This window comes from Delphinus delphis, chromosome 5 (genome assembly GCF_949987515.2).
Source record: "Delphinus delphis chromosome 5, mDelDel1.2, whole genome shotgun sequence".
NCBI lineage: Eukaryota > Metazoa > Chordata > Mammalia > Artiodactyla > Delphinidae > Delphinus > Delphinus delphis.
The window spans coordinates 40,691,242-40,709,193 of record NC_082687.1 but is presented as its reverse complement, the minus strand read 5'-3'; the positions used below and the strand labels follow the sequence as shown (position 1 = coordinate 40,709,193).

Here is a 17,952-nt window from a genome sequence, read left to right as displayed (position 1 = left end):
TTTTCATGCATTTTGTTGGTGGTTTTGCTGTCTAAAATGGCCCCTAGCATAGTGCTGAAGTACTATCTTGTGTACTTATGTGTGGGAAGTCTGTGATGTGCCTTTTGGAGAAACGATGTGTGTTAAGTTAGGTAAGCTTAATTCAGGCATGAGTTATAGTGTAAGCCATGAATTCAATGTTACTGAATCAACAATACGTATTGAATGTGGTGCCTTTAAACAGAAATACACAAAACAAGGTTACATATTGACCAGCTGAAAAAAATGTTGTGACCAGAGGCTCATGGAACCTAACCCCATATATCCCCTAGGAGCAGGAGTTGAGTATTCACTAATACAGTGTTGGCAGCAAATTTATAGAACATAACTACCAGAAATAACGAGAATCAGCCTGCATATTTTAGTAGGCAAAAATGGGGTCATAAAAAAGATTGCTTTTCATTGAAAAAACAGATTGTGAGAATATGTGATGCTCATTTGTTCCCCTTAGGACAGCAGCGTTCTCGGATGCTTGCTACTCTTTTTAAGGATGAAAGGTGCCAGCAACTTGCTGCTTATGGAATCCTCGAGAAAATGTACCTAGATAGGATCATCAGAGGAAATCAACTTCAAGAATTTGCTGCCATGCTGATGCCTCACCAGAAAGCAACTACAGCTGATGGTAATGATTACTTCTTATAAGTATGTGGTAGTAAATATTGAGGTCACACTAGTAGAACATATGTTAAATTTGAAGCATCTTGATATCTTTCTGTAATATTTTTATGTAACACTTGATAAAAGAAGTATTGACTGAAGATGAATATTATACACAGATATGAGTTTGAAGTATAAGAGTAGCTCTATTGGAAAGCATTTCATGGAATAAAGCATTTTTTGGAAACTCTTAAGAGCAGAAGAATTATAGGCTAGGCTTATAGCGCCTGGTTTTTTACAGACTCAAACCATTTGATAAGTACCTTAATTAATCTTAAACATCAATTTGTAACAGAGCATAATTATCCAGTCCTATTTTAGAGCAAAATTTGGCACAATAGCTTGCCCAAGGTTACTGAGGGGAAAGTGTTTCCAATAAGAATAGAACTTGGTGTCATGTTTCCTAGGTATTTGCTTAAGTCAGACTGCCTTTGCTGGGAAAGAATTTTGTAATAGATGCTTGTTCATAACATCAATTATTTTATGTATGTTTATCTACAGAGGTTTTAAAGTAGCTTATAACAGTAACACACATGATAATAAAAATATAGATGTAGGCCACCAGAAACATGGAAAAGGTCAAGACAAACGTGCAGAGCTGTCAGACTCATTGCCTTGGATTCACTGTCATCCCATATTGAAGAGAATCTAGCTGTAAAGAATTATTTATGTAAGATTTGGCTGAAAGGTATATACCTCACCAGTCTTACTGCCCTGAGTTACAGATTATTGAAGCAATTATATTGACCTATAGAATTTCTTTTATTTAATTGTACTTTAAGAAACAAATCAATTGATTATTATCTTTCTGTCTAAAGGAGATATTTATTCTATAGGATATTCTTTATGCAGATCCTCAGAAAAATTCCTTTTCAGTCTTAGGATTAGTTGTGATTCTCCGGAGCAATTGATTTTTATCTTATTTAAACACTGTGAGTTGATAAACTGGTTGGTTTTCTTAATTTTTAAAAAAAAATGTATTTATTTATTTTTATTTTCTGCTGCATTGTGTCTTCGTTGCTGCGCTTGGGCTTTCTCTAGTTGCAGTGAGTGGGGCCTACTCTTTGTTGCGGTTTGTGAGCTTCTCATTGCGGTGGCTTCTCTTGTTGCGGAGCATGGGCTCTAGGCACACGGGCTTCAGTAGTTGTGGCATGTGGGCTCAGTAGTTGTGGCCTGTGGGCTCTAGAGTGCAGGCTCAGTAGTTGTGGCTCACAGGCTCTAGAACACAGGCTCAGTAGTTGTGGCGCACGGGCTTAGTTGCTCCATGGCATGTGGGATCTTCCCAGACCAGGGCTCCAACCGTGTCCCCTGCATTGGCAGGAGGATTCTTAACCACTGTGCCGCCAGGGAAGTCCCAGCTTTCTTAATTTGATGGGCTGCTAGAAAGTTTAAAAAATTAAACTTGTAGCCCACCTGTAATGTGTGTGTTTTGATTGTTGTTATTCTTTTTCTTTTTAACTTTAAAATTTTCTTGTCTTCTGTGTATTCTGAGCAGCTTTAAATAAATTCTTTTGCAAGAAGATATCTGACAAACAAAAGCTAGATAAATAAGAAAGAGTTTCTAGAATTGATGTAGTTGAGCTTCACATTTGACTTTGAGCATTCTGGCCATGAAAAAAAAAAGATAACATCAGATAATTCTTTTCTCAAATGAGGGCTGTTCACTAGGATCTCAGAGAATGCAAATGATTTTCAAATTTCTCATAGGAGACTATGTATCAATATATAGGACAGGCATTTTGTCTTCTTCCTCTTCCATTTTAGACTTTATTGCCTTCCTTATTTATCTTTCTTGGACATCTTTGTTTATTGTCATTACAACCCTAAGGCTAGCAACCTTGAGACATAGTTTTGTTATTACAATTCAGTGGTTTCAGTATATTCTCAGAGTTTTACAATGTAACTACTAGTCTACTTTCTGCTCTAGAGATTTGCCTGTTCTGGACATTTCATATAAATGGAATCATACAATATATGATCTTTTGTGACTGGCTTCTTTCACTTAACGTGATGTTTTCAAGGTTCATCCATGTTGTAGTGTGCATCAGTACTTCATTCACTTTTATTGCCAAATAACATTCTGTTAACCACATTTTATTTCTTCATCAGTTAGTGGACATTTAGGTTATTTTCACTATTTGGCTATTAATAATACTGCTGTGAACATTTATGTAAAAGTTTTTGTGTGGACATAAGCTTTTAATTCTCTTGGATGTATATCTAGGAGTGGAAGTACTGGGTCATATGGTAACTCTATATTTAGTCTTTCGAGGAGCTGCCAGACTGTTTTCCAAAGTGGCTGCACCATTTTACATTCCTGCCAGCTGTGTGTGAGGGTTCCGTTTTCTCCATATTTTCTCCCACACTTGTTATATTATCTGTCTTTTTGATTTAGTCATCCTAGTGGGTATGAAATGTGGTATCTTATTGTGGTTTTGATTTGTATTTCCCTGGGGGCTAATGGTGTTAAGCACCTTTTCATATGCTTATTGACCACTTTTAAATTGGGTTATTTATGCTTTTATTATTGAATTGTAAGAATTCTTTATACATTCTAGATCTTATTATCAGATAAATGATTGGCAAATATTTTCTCCCATTCTGTGTGTTGTTTCTTCACTTTGTTGATGGTATCTTTTGAAACACAAAAGTTATTAATTTTGATGAAGTCCAATTTATGTTTTTTCTTTTGTGGCTTGTGCTTACAGTGTTGTATCTAAGAAACCATTGCCTAATCCAAGGTTATGAAAAGTTGTTCTATTTTCTTCTGTAAATTTTTTTTTTTTTTTTTTTTTTTTTGGTACGCGGGACTCTCACTGTTGTGGCCTCTTCCGTTGCGGAGCACAGGCTCCGGACGCGCAGGCTCAGCGGCCATGACTCACGGGCCCAGTCGCTCCGCGGCATGTGGGATCTTCCTGGACCAGGGCACAAACCCGCGTCCCCTGCATCAGCAGGGGGACTCTCAACCACTGCGCCACCAGGGAAGCCCCTCTTCTGTAAATTTTATAATTGTAGCTCTTACATTTAGGTCTTTGATTCATTTTGAGTTAATTTTTGTATATGGTGTAAAGTAGGGGTCCAACTTTATTATTTTGCATGTGAATATTCAGTTGTCCCAGCACCATTTGTTGGAAAGACTCTTATTTCCCCACTGAATTGCCTTGGCATCTTTGTTGACAATCAGTTGACTGTAAATGTGAGTTTATTTCTGGACTCTAAATTCTGTTCCATTATTCTGTATGCCTGTCCTCATGCCAGTACCACACTGTCTTGGTTGCTGTATCTTTGTAGTAAGTTTTTTTTTTTTTAATTTTTAAGTTTTGGCTGCGTTGGGTCTCCGTAGCTGCACGTGGGCTTTCTCTTGTTGCAGCGAGCAGGGGCTACTCTTCATTGTGGCGCGCAGGCTTCTCATTGCGGTGGCTTCTCTTGTTGCAGAGCATGGGCTCTAGGTGCACAGGCTTCAGTAGTTGTAGCACGCGGGCTTCAGTAATTGTGGCATGTGGGCTCAGTAGTTGTGGCTTGCAGGCTCTAGAGCGCAGGCTCAGTAGTTGTGGCACACGGGCTTAGTTGCTCTGCGGCAGGTGGGATCTTCCTGGCCCAGGGATCGAACCCACGTCCTCTGCTTTGGCAGGCAGATTCTTAACCACTGTGCCACCAGAGAAGTCCCTTGTAGTAAGTTTTGAAATCAGAAAATTTGAGTCTTCCCACTTTGTTCTTTTTCAAAATTGTTTTGGCTTCTGTGGGTCCTTTGAATTTCCATATAGATTTTAAGATCAGCTTGTCAGTTTCTGCAAAGAAGCCAGTTGGGATTGCACTGAATTTGTAGATCAATTTGGAGAGTACTGCCATCTTAGCAATATTAAGTCTTCCATATTTTCCTGTTTATTTAGGTCTTTATACTGGAAAGTTGCTAAAAAAGTAGATCTTAAAAGTTGTCACAAGAAAAAAAATTGTAACTGTGTGAGGTGATGATGTTAATTAACTAAACTTATAGTGGTAATCAATTCACAATATATACATATATCAACTCACTATGTTGTACACCTTAAATAAATACAATGTTATATGTCAATTATATTTCAATAAAACTGGAAAGGAAAAAAAAAGAAGTGAGTGAGCCACACCTTCAGGATGGGGCCTGAGGTCCATAACTTTGTCATGCCCTGTATTATCTTACTTAAGGGAGGATCCTATGCCTGATATCTCATGAAGGGATCCTGCCTTCCAAACATTTCTCACGTTTGCCTCAGAGTAAAGTGCTTGTGAAGTGCCCAGGGGAATAGAGATATTTCCATTGAGCAGTATTTTTTGACTTATCAGGCTTACAAACAGCATGATCGTTTGCATGATTGTTTTGCTGCTGCTTGCTAATAAAAGTATGTGCTTATAGCAAGAAAAGAAAAGTTAGTGAAGTTGGTAGCTAGTCCGAGGAAGCAAAACCCCAAACCCAGAGGATTAAATCTGTTCAGCTAGTTAATAAATACTTGCCAATCATTTTCTAAATGTTATTTGTATTTAACTGCATGTTATTCAAAATGTATTAAGGGATTTTGGTTACTTTTAAATTTTTGATAAGAATAAAGGCAATGATTATGAGTTAGTACCTGCCTAGAAAATTTTTAACAAGATGCATCTTTTAAGAGTGTAAAACTAGTTTCAAAGTTATAACATTCTTATTTATATTTAAGGTTCTAGCATCTTGGACAGAGCTGTTATTGAACACAATTTATTGTCTGCAAGCAAATTATATAATAATATTACCTTTGAGGAACTTGGAGCCCTTTTAGAGATTCCTGCAGCTAAGGTATTTTCTTATTTCCAATACATAAAAGGAAGTTAAGAGACTAAATTATTGACATAAAGAGAAAATAAAATATATACAGTTGGACCTCCATATCTGCGGATACAAAATTTGTGGATATTTTGGAGGAATATTTTGGAGGGCCAACTGTATTCATTGTACTACTACATTTTATATAAGGGTCTTGAGCATCCATGGATTTTGGTATTCATGGGGGCTACTGGAACCAATCCCCCATGGATACCAAGAGACGACTGTAATTGATAAATATTGGCAGTTGCAACAAAAATATACATTAAAAGCCTAAGGTAAATGGAAATAAATTATTTGAATGTCAAAATAGTACTGTAATGGAATTTTCTTTGATTTGGTTTTTTTTTTAAGTTGTATTTTATGGTAAAGTGACCTAGAATGGAAATCTTAAAGGGGTTCCAGGTTATGATACCCATTTTATAAGAATATCTTTGTTTAGTATCTGTTTAAATCCACTTCATAGTGGTTTCTGATTTTTAACTAACATTTGATCTATGCCTTAATTCTTTTTTCTGCCCTAGATTGACTCAAAGTTTAAAAAGTTCATCTCTTTGAGAGAATGACTATGGTAATACTCTGGGCTATTCTATTGTAACTTCTGTGCTTGATTTAACTTAAGAAGTTGACTGAGTTATTAGGGAGTTAATTTTATTCTTAGTCATGGTAACGTTTGGTTGGCTATGTATAAATTCCCAAAAAGTACCGGTCGTATGTAGAGGGTATTTCACGTAACATCTATAAAACATTCTCTTAATTTTAAGTAACAGTAAAAGCAAGCAATCAACCTTACTTTTACCTAACTTGTACAACTTTTTTTTTTAACATCTTTATTGGAGTATAATTGCTTTATATTGTTGTGTTAGATTCTGCTGTATAACAAAGTGAATCAGCTATATGTATACATATATCCCCATATCTCCTCCCTCTTGCGTCTCCCTCCCACCCTCCCTATCCCACCCCTCTAGGTGGTCACAAAGCACCGAGCTGAACTCCCTGTGCTATGCGGCTGCTTCCCGCTAGCTATCTATTTTACATTTGGTAGTGTATATATGTACATGCCACTCTTTCACTTTGTCCCAGCTTACCCTTCCCCCTCCCTGTGTCCTCAAGTCCATTCTCTACGTCTGCGTCATTATTCCTGTCCTGCCCCTAGGTTCTTCAGAACAATTTTTTTTTAGATTCCATATATATGTGTTAGCATACGGTATTTGTTTTTCTCTTTCTGACTTACTTCACTCTGTATGACAGACTCCAAGTCCATCCACCTCACTACAAAACTTGTAGAGCTTAGAGTCATGTAGTTATGGTCACATCCCCTTTTATCTGTTACTGAAATTTAAATTTAGTATTTTCTAATACAATTCCTTTACATGTACACATTCAACACACAGTAAAGGACGTGGAACAATTTCGGAACCAAGGCTTCAGTTACCATTAAAAGGTGCTTTCTTCTTAGGCTTTGACGTATTGATCCCTTGCTGAGACTAAGGGAAGTGAATATGTTTTTAACAATAAATGCTAGTCACAGTCTGTTCAAGAGTGATTTAGGGTTGATTGTGAAGATGGTCAGAGTTACTAAAATGACTGTCACAACCCAGTTTACTAAACAGACAGTAAACATGAAGTATTTCTTTAGGAATTAGGTAGAGGACCTTTTGCTCCCCTTTAATGGTCTTTTAAATCCTTTCGTTTCCCTTTTAAATTTGAACATTATTCCTCCTTTCAATATTTTCTTCAAAAATATTACTGTCTTAGAGAGTTTTGGGGGTGATAAATACTGTGAAAATTGAAATGAAATAAAATAAGAAAAGCTAGGGATTTTTTTGAGATGTGGATCCCAGTGAGAGGAAAAATTGTTAGTTTGATTTTGAGCAGAGAGAAAAGTTGGTTAGAAGGCTAGATTCTTGCTTAAAATCTTACAACAAGAAAAACAGATCCCAATTAACTTAAAATAATGGATTGTACCCAGAAAGAATTGGGGGGATATAACAGGCAGATTTACAGGATTTATTCTTGTAATGATTGGCAGATGAACACATACGTAAAGTTTAGTGACGGGTAGCTAAACCAAGAGCTTTCAGTTCTCTTGGTGAGAATATGTGAATAACTAGAAATGATAATTAAAGTGTCTAAGAATTTATTGTTTTTTTTAAACAGGCAGAAAAGATAGCATCGCAAATGATAACAGAAGGACGTATGAATGGATTTATTGATCAGATTGATGGAATAGTTCATTTTGAAAGTAAGAAGTTTTGCTTGTTTATATCATAATGAAATGGCAGTGAAGTGTTGTATATTTGTGATTAAAACATGTTGAGCAATTTCCTTTGACCCAGAATCTTACTACTGGAATGAGCTTATTTCCCAAAGAAATAATTTAAAATAATTTTTATGAACTTATATTCATGAATCTAATTAATGCAGCATTTTCTATGCCGTGGAAAAATTTGAAATTGGAATTGTTATGTTAGTTCACTCATTTACTCACCAAACATTTATTGACCACATACCGTGTATTGGGCATGTAGAAATGACAGTTGCATTTCCTGTTCAGCCGCTCACTAAACTGATGAAGACAGACAGGTAAGTAGATCTCTTGTCTTTCTCATTGTCTAATACCTCCTCAGCCCTTCTTCCCACCTCATTTATGCCCTGGACCTTACCCAGAACCATTCCACTTGTACAGTTTTAATTTGAAGTATCCCACTCTGACCATGACCTTTTCCCAGCCTTTCTAGTGGTCTTTCTCAGGTACTTCTACCTCACCTCTTCCTTGACTGCACTGGAGCCTCTGGTCTATTTGCTTTCACTTTCTTTCAGTCAGCTCAGCCCTTTTTTAACCTTTACTGTTCTTCCTATCCAGCTTAGATTTCATGATTCATCGTGAATCATGAAATCAGGATTTCAATCATTTTCATGATTCAGTTACTTCTTTTACAGATGCCCCAGAACACTTGCCTGCGAACTTTTTGTTCCTGCTGTCCAGCAAAACTTCACCTTGAATGAACCCATTCTCCATCTTTTCCATGCCTGTACTTAAGTAACTAACTAACGTTGCTGGAGAAGAGTCAGAGCACCAGACAGATTGATACCACTGCAAAATTCAAGGTCCTGAATTCTCGACGCTGCCTGGGATTCTTGATACTTTTCTCTAGTCCACTTTTTCCCTACTCTGCAATGACTATTTCAAATTTCATTTTCCTAAACCTCTGACTTTTCTCCTCCTTCACTCTCTGTTCAATATAGATCTAATTCTGTCTTTTTCTTCTTCCGTGTTTTATGGGAGATGGTTTCTATCTCTCTCTCCAGTTCTTCCTCTTGTACTTTGGATCCCTTCTCTGAACTCTGCCACTCCCTGCTCCAAAAGAAATCTTTTTTAGGAACCTGAGCTTAGCAATTATTTTGTCTATTTTCATCCTTTTCTTCTCTGTTGGCTTCTTTTTATCAATATTTAAACATGGTCAGGTCTCTTCCATTTTAACAAAAATCCTTTTATCTTTCAGGCTTCATCCTGACTTTTCCACATATTGAATAGGGTTGATCACTCACTCCTTTTTGAGTGCCCCCGCCCCTTCTTGACTTCTGTCATCTCCTTCACCCTGTTCTCCTGTTTTTCCTCCTATTTCTCCAGGTATTCTTCCCAGTTGTCTTTGTAGATTCTATAGTGCTTTAAATTTAAATATTGGGGTTGCTTGGGACATACTCCTTGGCCTTTTTCTCCTCTACTGTTACCCTAGGTAATCTCACCTATTCCCATTGATTCAGTTACCATCTCTATGCAGACAGCGCTTAGATTTCTAGTGTAAATCTCCCTTCTGAGTCCCAGGTTCAGCAGCTCTAATTGATTAATAGGTGTTTCCCACCTGATTGCTTCGTGGGCTTCTCAGAATGAATATACCCAGAACTGAATTCACTATCTCCTCCACTGCCTGCCTCCCAAAACAGCCAGCCAGCCAGAAACTACACTGTTCGCTTTCTCCAGCATTCCTTATCCTTGACCCCTTCTCTTCTTCACTGCCCAGAATCCTTCGAATTTTACCTTGTAGTGTATCTGGAATCCATGTACTTTTCTTCATTTCTTACTGTCACCAGCCTGTTCTGAACCCCTGAAACCCCTTCTGGGCTTAAGAAATAGCCTTTTAGCTTTTTTTCTCACATCTACAATAGCTCCTTTCTAGTCCAGTTGCCCTAGTAGAGCCAGAGGGATTGTGATCTTTTAAAAATGTGAACAAACAGAAAAAAGAAATAAAAACCAAATTATTAAATGTGACTCTCTTCCTTGACATGCTGATGAATGGCTTCCCCATTGCTTGTAGAGTAAGATTCTACAAAGTCTCCAAAAGGTCCTGCATGATCCTTTATGGTTTTCTCTTTCCAATCCAGCTCACAGGACTTTTTGTTTTTTCCAGCATTGTAAATTCTTTCCCACTTGAAACATTCCAAAATAGTCATCCCTCTCCACAAGCAGCCTCTCCAGCCATCTTCTGTTTGTCCCCATGTCTTAGTTTGAACAATGTTAATCAATAATGATTTTCCTGACTTCCCAGGTTAGGTATGGCTTTAAGTCATACATGCTTGTCACCCTGAATTTCTGAATTTGTCTAAATGTCTGTTTCTGTTAACCAAGCTCAGCTTCCTAGTGATAGATATTAAGTGTCTCTTGTTCTCCATGGTATATCCAACATCTTTTCCAGTGCCCTGCACGTTGTAAGTGGGAAATAAATAATTATTGAATGAGCAAACACAGTGTATGATGAAGAGTATAGCAGAAGCGTCACAAAGTAAACACAATTTAAATTAACGTATACCAACTTGATAGAATATGGGATATTTTACTTTCTAATTTTCTTAGATTTAAAAACTACAATGGTAAATCTGCTCATAATAAGAAGTAAAACATTACAAGGATGAATAAAGGAAGAGTCCGTAATGTCTTTCCACTTTCACCTGCATTCTTCTGATCCCAGCTGCCTGGCATAACTAATGTCAGTCTAAAGTCTCGTGTGCCTTTCTACATGCTTATATAGATAAGTAAAAACATGTAGAGATTTTTTAAAGTGGCATTATACTTTAAAGTACATAGTGTTCTATGAAGTGTTTTTTGTTTTTTGTTTGTTTGTTTGTTTGGGGGGTTTTTTGGCCACACTGCTTGGCACGTGGAACTTCCCCGACCAGGGATCTAGCCCATGCCCCCTGCAGTGGAAGCTCAGAGTCTTAGCCACTGGACCACCAGGGAAGTCCCAAAGTGGTTTTTTTTTTTTTTAAGTTAATGTACCGTGAATATATTTGCAAGTCACTAGATATAAATCTAATTTATTTGTTTTAATAGCTGCATAGTATTTCGTGGAGTTCAACTATTCACCTGTTGATGGACATTCAGGTGGTTTCCTTGTGCGTATCTTTATATACTGGGACACTTAGTTCTATAGAACAGAGTCTCAGAAGTTGCATACTTTGCATCAGAGGATATACATATTTTGATTCTTAATAGCTACTGCCAGTTTGCTTTCCAGAAAGGTGTAGCCATTTACACTTCCACCAATATGAGAGAATGAATATTTAAGATCTGGATATTCTTCTTCTTTTTATCTTTTGCCAATTGTTGAGGGGAAAATACTATGTTATTGTTTTATTGTGCATTTCCTTGGCACTAGTGAAGTTTAATATCTTTCCATGTATTGGCCATTAGTATTTCCTTTTCTGTGAATTCATGTTAGTTTTTCTTGTCTATTTCCTTCATTCCCCCTCCACACCTTTCCTATCTGTTACAGATATTTTTCTCTTTCTGTCAGTTGTGTTTCTGTAACGCAATGCATGCCATAAACACATTTAAAAGCTCTTTTGCAGCCAAATATGTCCATTTTTAATTTTATGGCTTTTGTGTTTTCTGTATTGATTAGGAAAGTCTCCCTCCCACCTAGAGGGGTGGGATAGGGAGGGTGGGAGGGAGACGCAAGAGGGAGGGGATATGGGGATATATGTATAGCTGATTCACTTTGTTATAAAGCAGAAACTAACACACCATTGTAAAGCAATTATACTCCAATAAAGATGTTAAAAAAAAAAGAAAGTCTCCCTCATTTTGGGATAAAATTAATATTTTCCTAAAATTTCTTCTAATATTTTATTTATTGTTTTATATTTAGAAATTTAATCTGTCTGCAGTTCATTTTTGTGTATAATTTTAAGGCATGGTCTAGTTATTTGTTTTAAGATGGATTGCCAATTATGCAGATATCTTTTATTAAATAAAATATCCTTTCTGATCTTTGGCGTATATTAGGTTCCACATATATGTTCGGATCTATTTCTGTACTCTATTTGGTTCCATTGATCTGTAACAATATTAGGTAATAAATTTATAGTAAATTTTACTGTTAATAAAGGAATACCTATTCCTCCACTACTATTTTTTAATTGAGTTGAAGTTCACATAACATGAAATTAATCATTTAAAAGTGAAAAATTCAGTAACATTTAGTATGTTTACAGTGTTATGCAACCACCATCTCTACCTAGTTCCAGAACATTTTCATCTTCCCAAAAGGAAATCCCATGCCCCTTAAGCAATTGCTCCTCATACCTCTCTCCCCAACCCCTGGCAACCAATTTCTATTCTGTCTCTATGGATTTACCTGTTCTGGATATTTGATATGAATGAAACCATACAATATGTGACCTTTTAGCTTCTTTCACTGATCGTAGTGTTTTCAAGTTTCACTTTCCCCAGTTGGTGGCAGTGTCTTACGAAGCAGTAGACATTGGTGAGGGAACAGGTGGCCTCAGTGAAGTTGTCTGTCTGACTGCTGCAGTTGAGGTGGTTTGGTTTTATTTTGTGTTTTTTGTTTTGTTTTGTTTATACTTTGTACCAGTGATTGGGGTACTTTTCTTAACTATTTTTTAATTAGCTTAATTTCATTAACTAAGATTTTTGGAGTAAACTTTTAAAAATCAATGTTACTGTATTTATCTTCTAACTCAACATTCACTGTGGTTGCAAAGGAGTAATTTCAACTTTGTACATTATTCCTTTTTTCTTTAGCACGAGAAGCCCTGCCAACATGGGACAAACAGATCCAATCGCTTTGTTTCCAAGTGAATAACCTTTTGGAGAAAATCAGTCAGACAGCACCAGAATGGACAGCACAAGCCATGGAAGCCCAGATGGCTCAGTGAATCCTTGCAGACCTTCTGTGCACATTACATCTTTTTCCATGTTGTACAGATTAATTTCACTATCTCTCAAAAGCATTTGCATCATGACCTTACATATTTCAATCCCTTTCATGCTGGATTCAATTTAAAGAAGACATTATTAGAGCAGGAAGTACAAGCATTTAAAAATATGTAGTTCCCATTTATTCAGGGTCTCTGTATCAGGCTAACTCAGATGTTTTGAAAGCTTTTTCTTTAAACAGAGTAAGTGAAGTATCTGTGGCTAAAAAGTTTGGGATTTGTGATAACTTTGTAGTTATGTAAAACTTAAGTGCTTTGTGCCTCTCCACATGTGGTTATCTAATAAATGGAGAAGTGAGCCAAATAAAAGTAGTACTTTGTTTTTAATTAGTGAACAGTGTTTTGTTCCTTTTTCCTTTCAATTAAGCAGACACTTATTTATACCATATGCAAGAAATGCAAAGATAAGCCAAAAAGCCTGTTCTCCAGGCATTCACAGAGTCACAGAGCTAAGAGTCAATATATGAAATACTTGTAGTTGTACCAAGTACTAGAGTACATAGGCAGGAGCTTTTCACTTAGCAGAGAGAGATCAGGGAAGACTCCTCAGGATTATTTCAGCCTTGCTTTATAGTGAAAACAGGGAAGAACTTTTAAAAAAGAGTTTGGGAGCTTCCTTGGTGGAGCAGTGGTTGAGAGTCCATCTGCCGATGCAGGGGATGCAGGTTCGTGCCCTGGTCTGGGAGGATCCCACGTGCCGCGAAGAGGCTGGGCCCGTGAGCCATGGCCGCTGAGCCTGCACGTCTGGAGCCTGTGCTCCGCAATGGGAGAGGCCACAACCGTGAGAGGCCCACGTACCACAAAAAAAAATAAATAAATAAAAATAATAAAAAATAAAAGAGTTTGTAGGCAATTACCAGTTTCAGCTCCAGCATATAAGGAGCTGAAGTCATCACTCCATCCTCACAGCAAGACATATCCCACAACATGCAAGGACAGATGGATAATGTAAGCAGACAGATTGAAATTTCAGAACTATAAAATTTTAAAAAATATAGTTGATATGCTAAGAGAGGATGGAGAAAATGGAATCATAAGAAAAAGGCTGAACAGGCAGAAAAATCAATGCCTTTTATTAGATCTGAAGGAGAATTGAGGTCATAGGGCAAACCACCACTCCCAAACTGGAGAAACAGCCAGATAGAATCACATTAGAGATCAGCTTACCAGGAGCAGACCTGCTTGGGCCAGTAACTGATATGAACAGTGAAATGGTAACTTTGACAAGTTACTGGATGCTAACTGCCTTGACAGTTAAAAACCCCACTCTTAGGAGAACCTCCACACTTTATAGGATTTATCCCCAGGAACCCCACCAAGTTCTCATGATTAAGATCAGGGATCCCCTTGTGTTTCAGGGGAGGAGAAGATAACTATTTTGAAATACACCCATATCATTTTCCATGACAAAGTCCTGCCCTCTGAAGGAAATTACTCTACCAGAGCCTTATCTCACCTGAGGAAAAGCAAGTTAGACAATCTCAGCCCCCTTTAGCCTTCTTATATCATGGGAGAAGAGAAAAAAATGTCTAAGAAATACTTCTGAAAATCACAGCCCAGGGACCCAGGCCAAATAAAAGACAGAGATATAAGATTATTGAATGCTTCCCAAATACCCTACCACCATGACAACAGAGTTCCAGTGTAGTATCTGTTCAGTATGACTGAGAGCTCCAAGACAGACTCTTTAACAAAGAATTCTTAGGGAAAAAACACAACAGGGAAGAAGACAAAACAACAAGGAAAACAGAGGAAACAAGCCTCTGCCACTTAGAGCTACAGAAAATGTTAAGTACTGCCTAGCTCCTATCTAGATTAACATAAAACCTTCTACTAAAAGACTAATTGCCTCAGTTCCTATTTCCTGATACATCATGTCTGGCCTCCAACCAAAAAAGTTACAAAGGGTGATCAAAGGTAAGAAAAAGCACAATTTGAAGAGACAAATCAAGCATGAGAGCCAGACTCAGATATGGCAGGGATGTTGAAATTCTCAGAACAGAATAGAAATTTAAAACAGCTATGTTTAATTTGCTAACGGCTCTCATGGAAAAAGTAGACAACATGCAAGGACAGATGGGTAATGTAAGCAGACAAATTGAAGTTTCGGAACTGTAAAATTTTTAAAAATATAGTTGATAGCTAAGAGGATGGAGAAAATGTAATCATAAACTGCTCAGTTAAAATCAGAGCATCAACAATAGAGTGTCAAAATACATGTGGCCCAAACTGATAGAACTGCAAGAAGAAGTAGGCGAGGCCACTACTATATTTGGAGATTTCAATACCCATCTATCAGCAATGGACAGATTCAGCAGGCAGAAAAGTAGTAAGGACATAGTTGAACTCAACAGCACCATCAATCAATTGGATCTAATTGTTATTTCTAAACCACTTCATCCAACAACAGCAGAGTACACTCAAGCTCACATAGAACATTCATGAAGGTAGACCACATCTTGGGCCATAAAACACACCTTAACAAGTTAAAAAAAAAATAGATATCCTAAAATGTATGCTTTTAGACCACAGTGAAATGAAACTGAAAATCAATAACAGAAAGATACCTGGAAATTCCCTCAAAACTTGGAGATTAAACAACATGCTTCAGGACTTCCCTGGTGGTCCAGTGGTAAAGAATCTGCCTTCCAATGCAGGGGATGTGGGTTTGATCCTTGGTCGGGGAACTAAGATCCCACATGCTGTGGGGCAGCTAAGCCCATGTGCCTCAACTAGAGAGTCCGCATGCCACAAACTACAGAGCCCACAAACCCTGGAGCCTGTGTGCCACAACTTGAGAGATGCCTGTGAGCCACAGTGAAGAGCCCTCGTGCCACAACGAAAGATCCTCCATACCGCAACAAATATCCCACATGCTGCAACTAAGACCTGACACAGCCGATAAATAAAAAATAAACAAAATACTTCTAAATAACATATGGATTAAAGAAGAAATCTCGGGCTTCCCTGGTGGTGCAGTGTTTGAGAGTCCGCCTGCTGATGCAGGGGACGTGGGTTCATGCCCCGGTCTGGCAAGATGCCGTGGAGTGGCTAGGTCCATGAGCCATGGCTGCTGGGCCTGCGCGTCCGGAGCCTGTGCTCCGCAACGGGAGAGGCCACAACAGTGAGAGGCCTGTGTACCGCAAAAAAAAAAAAAAAAAGAAAAGAAAGAAATCTCAAGAGAAATTTAAAAATATTTTGAACTAAATGAAAATGAAAATACAACTTATCAAAATTTGTGGGTTGCAGTGAAAGCAGTGCATATCTTAGGAAAGAATAAAGATCCAAGGTCAATAATTTAAGCTTCCACATTAGGAAACTAGAAAAAAAGCAAATTAAATCCAAAGTAAGAAGAAGGGAAGAAATAATAAAAATTATAATAGAGTGTAAATCAGTGAAACTTGAAAACAGGAAGTTGATAAAGAAAATCAATGAAACCAAAGTCTGGTTCTTTGACAAGATCAATAGAATTGGTAACTCTAGCCAGACTAAGATAAAAAGAGAAGGCAAATTACTAATATCAGGAATGAAGGGGGCCATCACTACAGATCCTATGAAGAATAGAAGGATAATTAAGGAATAATATGAACAACTCTGTGCTGGCAGATTTGATAACCTAGATGAAATGGACCAATTTCTTTGAGAGACATAATTACCAAAAACCTCACAAGAAGAAATAATCTAAATAGGCCTATATCTATTAAAAATTTTTAATCAATAATTAATAACCTTCCATGACAGAAAGCACCAGGCCCAGATGGGTTTACTGGTGAATTCTATGAAACATATAAGGAAGAAATCACACCAACTCTCTATAATCTCTTTCAGAAAATAGAAGCAGAGAACATTTCTTAATCCATTCTATGAGGCAAGCATCACCCTTCCACCAAAAGCAGATAAAGACATTACAAGAAAGGAAAACTGCAGTCCAATATCTATCATGAACATAGATGCAAAAATTCTTAACAAAATATTGGCGAATCAAGTCCAGCAGTACAGAGAAAGAAGTATACACCATGACCAAGTGGGATTTATTCCAGGTGTGTAAATTGGCTCAACATCCAAAAATCAGTTAATGTAATCCATCACATCTAAAAGCTAAAGAAGAAAAATCATTTGATCACATCAATAGGTACAGAAAAATCATTTTACAAAATCCAACACCTACTCATGATAAAAACTTTCAGCAAACTAGGAATACAGGGGGAACTTCCTCAATTTAATAAGGAGCGTGTACAAAAAACCTATAGCTAACATCATAATGGTGAGAAACTAGATTGCTAGATTCTTTCCCCCTAAGATCAGGAACAAAGTGAAGTTGTTTGCTCTCACCACACTTTTTTTTTTTTGGCCTTACCTCATGACTTTTCAGATCTTAATTCCCCAACCCACACCCTTGGCAGTGAAAGTGTGGAGTCCTAACCACTGGGAATTCCCTCACCACTCCTATTAAACTTTGTACTGGAAGTCCTAGGTAATGCAATAACTCTAGAAAAGGAAATTAAACTTTAAATACAGACTGGGAAGGAAGAAATAAAACTATATTCAAAGTTGACATGATTATGTAGAAAATCCCAAGGAATCAAAAACAAAAAAAAATTTCCAGCAACTAATAAGCAGTTATAGCAAAGTTGCTGGATACAAGGTTAATATACAAAAGTCAGTTTCTTTCCTATATATATAACAATGAAGAGCTGGAATTTGAAATTTGAAAAAAGTATGTGTGTTCAAAGTAGGGAAAATAGGGAATTTGTAGAGTGAAAAAATAGTGGGAGAATAGGCTAACGAGGTAGATTAAGGTTATATTGTGAAGCACCAGGCAAATTTTTTTAGGATGTTTACAGTTTACTCATGGCAAGCTGTGTATAGGATGGACTGGAGAGAAGGCAATGGGAGCTGGAGTTACTAGAGGCAGAGACACTAATTCAGGAGCTATGAATGTGAGTCTCCAAAGACATAATTAGGGCTTGGACTACATCCATGGCAGTGCAGACAAAGAAGAGAGGACAGATTAATTCATTCAATAAATGATTTCAGTATGTATCTACTAGGTGTCAGGCATTCTTCTAGGCACCACAGATACAGCAACAAACAAAATAGATCATCCATTGGGGGTATTAAGTGGAGTTTAAGTGACAGAAGTTGGTGTTGGATTAGATGTGAGAAGGGAGAATGGTATGCTGAGA

At 37.3% G+C, this 17,952-nt stretch overlaps 1 protein-coding gene across 2 annotated transcripts in view; it reads left to right on the top strand.

Moving 5' to 3' along the window:
- The window catches only part of COPS4 (COP9 signalosome subunit 4), a 36,957-nt gene extending 23,862 nt beyond the window's left edge, over positions 1-13,095 (top strand). The window contains exons 7-10 of one of the 2 annotated variants that reach the window (XM_060012252.1): positions 491-661; positions 5,385-5,500; positions 7,688-7,772; positions 12,573-13,095. In XM_060012252.1, coding sequence (XP_059868235.1) covers positions 491-661; positions 5,385-5,500; positions 7,688-7,772; positions 12,573-12,706 — 506 coding nt within the window. In that variant the 3' untranslated portion in view covers positions 12,707-13,095. The remainder of the gene's footprint in view (positions 1-490; positions 662-5,384; positions 5,501-7,687; positions 7,773-12,572) is intronic. The other variant, XM_060012253.1, reaches the window with a different exon arrangement.
- Positions 13,096-17,952: the final 4,857 nt, after the last annotated feature.